At 43.2% G+C, this 7,759-nt stretch overlaps 1 protein-coding gene across 2 annotated transcripts in view; it reads right to left on the bottom strand.

Annotated features, from left to right (window-relative positions):
* Positions 1–2,688: 2,688 nt before the first annotated feature.
* Positions 2,689–7,759, bottom strand: part of RAVER2 (ribonucleoprotein, PTB binding 2) — a 59,864-nt gene continuing 54,793 nt past the window's right edge. For both annotated transcript variants that reach the window (XM_070746069.1, XM_070746070.1), the window contains 2 exons: positions 4,727–4,852; positions 2,689–4,130 (listed from right to left, as the gene is read on the bottom strand). In XM_070746069.1, coding sequence (XP_070602170.1) covers positions 3,984–4,130; positions 4,727–4,852 — 273 coding nt within the window. In that variant the 3' untranslated portion in view covers positions 2,689–3,983. The remainder of the gene's footprint in view (positions 4,131–4,726; positions 4,853–7,759) is intronic.

Raw genomic sequence — 7,759 nt, 5'->3', positions numbered from 1 at the left:
GATTGGTTGATCTCTGTTGGCTATTTTTGTGTGTTGTCATCTTCATGTTCATTTCCCTGATATCTGTTCATTTTATCAATTTATTTGTTATACGGTATTTATAGACCCCGCCAATCATGACTCACTGGGCTATGTGTAAGTAACAAGAACAGAAATAACACACACAAAAATATTATGATTATTGGCCAAAAGTCACTGGGGTAAATAGTGCTGCATGCACTATTTCATAAAGAATTACTGGATGTGAAAATGTTGGTCTACTGGATACATGCTGAAAAGTCAGTCAAGTTCTATTGAATTATTAGTTCTATGGCACAATAGCTCTGTGATTAAGACACTAGGTTTGGAAAACAAAGATTAGGCACCCATCCTTGCACTATTTAGTGCTAATCTAGCAGTTTGAAAGCATACACATGCGAGTAGATAAATAGGTACCACTTCGGTGGGAAAGTAACAGTCCACCATAATGCCATGTTGTCCACGAGTGGGGAGATATTTTCATACAGTCCTGGCTCAATGGCCCTTGAAATGGAGATAAGCACCACCTTGGAAATGACTAGTGAAGTAAAATCCACAGGGACTCTTATTTTACCTACAACAGAACTTAAGTGTAGAACTTCACTTCCCATAATGTATACAAAGAAGCCTGTTATGAAGCTGCTCACCATCAAAGTATTGTTTGAGCTTGTATGGGAAATGAAGAAGACAATTTTTTTTTTGCATTTCTACTATTTTTTTTTCTAGTGAAGTCTAGCACATTGCAATTTGATGGCATGAACAAAATTATTATTCATGCTGCTGTGAACTATCAATAGAAATATAGCAGCACTAACTCAAGACTAGTGGGCCAGATTTGGCCTGCAAGGTGATTAGATCTGGCCCATGGGGCTGCCCTGCAAACAACAAAGGACCGGCTCGGGTGCCGATGTACAACCTAGTAGTACAGGCAACTGTTAGTGAGTGTGGGGCCTGGTGTCCCCAGGGAATGTCTTGCCCTATAGGCTGACTGCTTTCTGGGTGTTTCCCTTTGACCTAGGACACCAGTGTTCTCACACTTGCCGATTCCTCTGTACATGCCCAGGTAGCGGGGCCTAGGTGGCGTGGCCCGAGCTCCAGTAGGAGCTCGAGGTAAGCACAGCCGGGAACCCCTTAGTGAAGCTGGGCTGGGCTGTGGGGTCCTGATGGACAAGGGTTTGGCACTCACCCTGGTCTTGCCTCCCGCTGGGAGACAATGGATCCCTCCAGTCCCACCCTGGCCACCACAGATGCCATCCTTAATATGAGTGACGTTGAGTTGGCCATGCCACACTGGGCTCCCAAGGTCAACCACAACCCTGATGTGGCCATCAATAAAATTGAATTTGACACCCTTGAACTATCGTATTAAAGTTATGGACAAAGCCCTAGATCAAATGTGGAACCTATGGCAGGAGTGCACAAAGAGCCATCTCTCTAGGCAAGTGAGCTGTCGCTTGTTGCTCTTTCGGATTTTGGTGCCTTCATGCACACAGGAGCACCAGAAACTGGAAGAGCAGCCGCCTGGTGCGGGATGATCTTCTCATTTCTGGTGCATGTATGCACCTGGTCTTCCAGTTTCTGGCAAGCTGGCTGGTGCATGGAAATTGGAAGAACATCTTCCTGATGCGTGCATGCATACCAGGTGACTGCACTTCTGGTTTCTGGTGCTCGCGAATGGGTAAAGACCAACTGGTTGGCATGCTGGAAGAGCAAGGGAGCAGAGCTGCTTGCCAGGGTGGCTGGAGCTTCCTCCCCACCACCTAAGCTGGCTTGAGTGGCCGCAGCCCTCCAGATTGTGGCACCTATGCACGTCCGTGATCTGGAGCGCCAGGCTGGCTCAGGCACACGGCATAGTGTTTGCTGGCTGGGTGACTGACCACCTCACTTGCTGCTCCTGCTGCTGCTGGGTATGTTGCTGGGATGCGGGAGTAGCCAGAAGGAGGAGGAGTCTCCTCACGCATGGAGATGCCGTTGAGAGCCGAGCTGCATTGGCTTGTTCTTGGTGGCGGGCTGAGGGGGCGCTTCATCCTGGCCAGAGACATTCTTATGCCTGCTGCTCCACCAACCTGAACCCCAGGAATTCTGATGCCCCTTCCCAATAAGGCCAGGAACGGGCTTCGGCTTTTTAGCGTAGAGTGGTGGCATTCCCAGCCCAGCTTTCCCTGTCCAGGGCTGGGTCATTGGTGGAGATGTCCTGCCACCCGAAGGAGGACCAAGGGGTGGGCGGTGGGACAGGCAGAGAGACACAAGAACCCCCAAAAGTCCAGGCACAGCTGGTGTTCATGCACACATGCATGTCAGAAACCAGAAAACCAGGTGGCCAGCTTACATGCCAGAAACCATAAGATCATCTGCTCTTCATCTGATTTAATGTCTTCCTGTATGAGTGACGTGGACTAAACTATATAGGCTTGTAAGAACATTGAACTTCCCGCTTATTTATCAAGAGCTTGATTGGTCAAAAGGTAATGTAAATGTAAATATAGTATGTCCAATTAAGGTTGCACCTAGAGTGCTGCCAGAAGCGGTTTCCTTCCTTCAGGAGCATACAACAAAAACCCATTGCTTAGTGTCAAAATATGACAGGTCTAATTCTACAGAAGAGTTGCTTGTGGCAATTAAGCTGCCACTGAGATCAGTGACACAACCCCAATAAACATTTCAATCAGATTTGCATTTAGTTTTTATGATTAAAGCCCTATTACAGTCATATTACAATTCTCAATACTGTGAGCACACAGTGATATATAAACCTGTTTCAAACACATTTTCACTCAGGAAAAGTAGACCAGTTAGAAATAAAAGATAGCATATCAACAGAAACATTTCATGTACGTACAAAGAATTACTTCTGGGGAGCATCCCCACAAATTGTCAAAAATGTGTGCCAAAAAAAGTGTTTCCAAGTAGGAAGTGAGATAAATCAGGGGTCTGCAAGAACCACCTAGAAAGCATATTCTTTTAATTAAATGCAAGTGACTGTAATAAATTCAGCTCCAACGGGATATTAAATATATATATTCATACACACTATATTTGAAAATGTGTTTAAATATTGTCTCTAAGGTTTAGAACTTATAACCCTAAAGGCCAACATCTACAAACATAAATCTGGTATCAGTCCTTCAGTTCCACAGAAACTTTGTCATAGCGTATTTTATATTTCAACAAAGTTATTTTCAATAAGACGTTGACATTTTCCTAACTTACTGCTAGGAGAATTGTCTAATTTTATTTACATTTGAAAGTTGTAAATCTCAACCCAATCATTTCAATAATAGCGTATTGTTATTATTGTGAAACAGGACAATATAATTATACACAAATCCTCTTCAATCAAGGACTTTAAGCAGTAGTGGGTTGCTACTGGCTTTACCACGGGTTTGCTGAGCGTGCGCTTCACTGCGTGTGCATGCACAATTCAGAGGAAATAGAACTTCCGCGTTGCAAACTAGGCAAGGGGCACTGAAAACAGCTGAGGAGCAGCAATTCAATCTGCTACCCCGATCAGCTGGGCTTTGAAAGTAGAAATAAAGGTTAGTATAGCCGAGGGGCAGGTGGGTGGGCCCACTTTCACAGATGCAAAGAATCGGTTCGCTCTTGGCTTGGAGTCAGAGCTAATAGTTCGGTCCAAACCAGTAGCAACCCACCACTGACTTTAAGACATCAAAGAGACTCTTGTAACATCACTGACCAGCATTACTGTTTTTTAAGGGTATCAGGGCAGTTTCTAAGCAAGACAATAGGAAAGTTCCATTATTTCATTGTTTTGAGAGTAGCTCTCACCCCATGACATTGCTGAACAACAACACCACAATTAATCTGGAAGAGAAGAGCCTCTTCCCCATACCATTTTTTCCATATCAAAACTAATTTCTGCAATACTATTGCATGTGTTATCTACAAAATATAACAGTGGCAAGAATGCCACAAGAAGTGATTTTGATTTCAATTAGATAGAAATCTTAATAGACACGCTTTCTTTTAAGGTAGAGTTCTGTATAATGCATTCCGGAGCCCTGAGTATCTGGGCCAACATATTCCACTCGACTGTCTTCTGGATTTGGGATGAGGTATGAAGAGCTCCGTTTTTCATTTTTTACTGGTGCCATCTAAGGATCATAAAAAGTCAATTATAGTAATGTGCAGCACTTAAAGAATGCTGGATTTGACATTTGATAAACTCAAACCATGATTCACACAAGAAAGTGATCTTAACAGATATAAATACTTGGTTCCAGAGCGTTAGCCCCTGAATTATGTATTCTTGGATGGAATTGTATAAAGTATTCCTGCTGATTAAAAAGGAATCTATATGCACTTTCGAGTTCTGATCTTCAAGAACACTGGTCCGTCAAGGATCTGCTAATTTTTTCAGAGTACGGCTACACAAGTAAAAATCCAATGTAGGATTTTGCTGACTGCATGTTGGTTCCAATTTCAAGGTTAGTCTGAAAAGTTCCATTACTAAAATAACTAAAACAAATAGCATTCACAGTAACTCTTAAAAATTAGCACTATCTCAGAACTCTTAATGGTAGCACAAGATCTCAACTGAGAATACACATCTGTTCAAAATGTAATAATGAAAAAAACAAATGACAAATATTTGCTACTTATCCTTCAATGCATCTTAACACGATATAGGACTTTGGAAGCTCTGGATTGTAGCTACCGATACTTAAATGTTGGCTAGAAATATTTTTACCTTCAGAGGATTTTGAGGTGTAAACGGCAAGACATTTGGATGGAAGAATCCTTGAGTTGCAGCATAATATGAAGGCATAACCTGTAAATAGGTACCATAATCACCATAAACTCCTCCATTGGATTCCTACAGAACAGAAAAATAAAAATGTGCGTTAGGCAGCTGATAACCAATTAAGAAATTAAATTAATGCAAGAAATTAATAACATAAATTTTCAAAAAGAGGAGTACCATATTTTTCGGCGTATAAGATGTTCTGCCTGACGGGCCGGAAATGCAACAAGCCAATACACAAACACACACAGACTAAGGATTATGAAACACAAAATAATACTGCTGTACAAATTGGCCTAGAGCTACAATGACTGCAGAGGAATGTTGGTTTATGATCCAAAGGTCAGGGTTTACGGCCCAAGCTGACAACAAATGTCTCATAAACCCCCAAGGTTCTTCAAAAATGACTTCAAAACGGGCTTCAGCAGAAGTACTCACTTGGTTGTTTTCAGAGCTACAGTTTTCTCAAAATCAAGTGTCCAAAAATTAGGTTTAGTTGTCTCAAGACGCAAGAGGTCAGTTTAGGAACTCTGTATCCTTGTTCCTGTTAACTGCAGATGATAACTCCTACAAGAGTTCTCTCCCAAAGACCTCCCCTCTTTAAGCCTGCTGCAAGCTTTCCTAATTGGTTCCAGCTGTGCTGTAGTATCTTGTCTGTGCAGCTGCTCCTGGTGTCCCATCATTCTATGCACCCTGACATTGAGGATGGGGTCATCCATCACCCTCCTCATCTCACCCAGACAAGGGTCTAGCTGGGGATTCTGCAGGCACTGCAAGGGCCTTTGACTCTCCAGCACCTTCCACTTCCCCTTCTCCTTCCCCCTCACTGTCTGACCCCTCCTGTCTTTGTTGGGGCTGCCTTCTTTCCATATATACCATAAGGACGTGCCATTTCCTCTCCTTTCATGACAGGAAGGGAGAATACTGGTGAAGCCTACTCCTCTTTCTCAGCTGATCTATTCCTATGGAACTGCCTGCCACTTTGCTGGGGAGTGGGGGGGGGAGGCAACTGTGGATCACGAGGAAAACTTCTCCATTTCACCTCACTCTGTCCCTAAAGGCATCTTCATTCCAGGGAAGAATATGACTCATCTGTCAAACATCAACATCCCTTAGCCAACTCTATCTTTCCAGCAAGTATCCAAATCACTCTCATTTTTGCTCAGAGCTTTCAAGCTTCAGCTCCAAAGCAGCCAATGGCTGGTCGCCTATTCAGCCTTGCTGACAATTGATTGGGTGCAAAGGGCAGAGGAAGGCAGGAAAGTGGGCAGGTATACATTTATCACATTTTCCCTTGCACCACGGAACCTATGGGTTTCTGGGAAGTGTAATCAAAAGGCCGCTGCAACTTTGCCAAATTTCAGTCCCAGGGGAGATCTAGCATCCTGGATTTTGGATGCATGAAAGTTAGCCCGTTCAAGGTGTTCTGCCGGGTTCTCTGGTAGGAGCCTCCCGAAAATTCAAGGGTACAAATTTCAGACACACACACGTTTGAAAATTCAAAACAATGTTCTTCATCACAAAATTCAAAATAAACAAAGCACCCTTTTTGTATTGCAAAGAGCACTCTTCCCCAAAACAACCGGGTAGTCTGTACAATTTCCCTTAAGCAATCATTAAGTACTTAGCTAGCAGCTGTGAAGAAACTTCACACCCCTTCTTCTTCCAACTAAGTGAGACACACACACACACACACGTTGCTCTGCTTTGGTTTCAAAGGCGTGAAAAAGCAACAAATTCCAGCAACACAAGATTCCTGACAACTCCAATCAGATATTCTTCCACAACGGCAAAACCCACATGCTGCTATTTATAGCAGCAGCCCTAATTACTGGAGCCCCACCCAACCACAGGTGGCCTCATTTTTTCTTGTAATAATCCTTTAGTTGTTGTCTCCTATGCATCACTTTTTAAACTTTTTAAAATATTTTAAATTTATTTGGATTTGTTACGATTTGTTATATTTTGCTGTGAGCCGCCCCGAGTCCGCGGAGAGGGGCGGCATACAAATCTAAATAATAAATAAATAAATAAATAAATAAATAAATAAATAAATCACTCTATGCATGCGTGGGTGTGTCATTAATTCTTGTTCAGAATCCAAAGATGATACAGATGATTGATCTCCTCCTGGGCTGTCTGCCAAACTCCTCTTCCCTGTCATTCATGCTGCCTTGGTCAGAGGAGGCATCATCGGCAGATTCCATCAGGAGAAAAACAGGCCTGCGGCATGTGGATCTCTCCCCCACATCCACCTACACATTCCTTGGGGCAGGAGCTGGGCCAGAGCTAACCACAACACAAGGTACACTGATTTTTTTAAAAAAGGTTGTTTCTCTTTCAGACAAATGAAGGGGTGTAAAGCATGAGAGTTTTAATGGTGTATAGCTCAGAAAAGCACAATACAAAATAAAGTCTAGGTGACAGAAATATACTGTACGTGATCACCAAAAGCAAAGCTTTTCCAGGAATCTGCCATAATACGTTTCACTAGAAATCTATTCAGTCTTAATTACACCCCGACTTTGGAATTTCAATTCACTCTGCAAGGGATTAGCCCCGAGTTTCTGGAAACTGCAAGTCATGCAAAATTGGCACATAAGCTACTAACTGGTACCTGGTATCTGATCCCTGATCAACACTGTGAAAGTAGAATAAGCTCAAACTCTAGACAAGGGCATTTCCGTATACCTCCCAGAGACCTATAAGAGCACACAGAGTTGGCCTCCTCCAAGTCCCATCAGCCAAGCAATGCAAGCTGGTGGGACCGTGGGGAAGGGCCTTCTCTGTTGCCGCCCCGGAATCAAGTCTCCCCTGATGTACCTAACTGCTCCCACCCTATTGGCCTTCTGTAAGGCCACTAAGACCTGGCTTTGCAGATAGGCCTGGGGGCCATGAACCAACAACAACAATGGCCAATTGTATGAATGTTTAGTATGCATGTTGGGTTAGTTATTATGTTTATTGGGGTTTTAATTA

The sequence above is a fragment of the Erythrolamprus reginae genome, chromosome 3 (genome assembly GCF_031021105.1).
Source record: "Erythrolamprus reginae isolate rEryReg1 chromosome 3, rEryReg1.hap1, whole genome shotgun sequence".
In the NCBI taxonomy this organism is placed as follows: Eukaryota; Metazoa; Chordata; class Lepidosauria; order Squamata; family Dipsadidae; genus Erythrolamprus; species Erythrolamprus reginae.
Note: the sequence above shows the minus strand (reverse complement) of the source record. Positions and strands in the feature narration are given on the sequence as shown.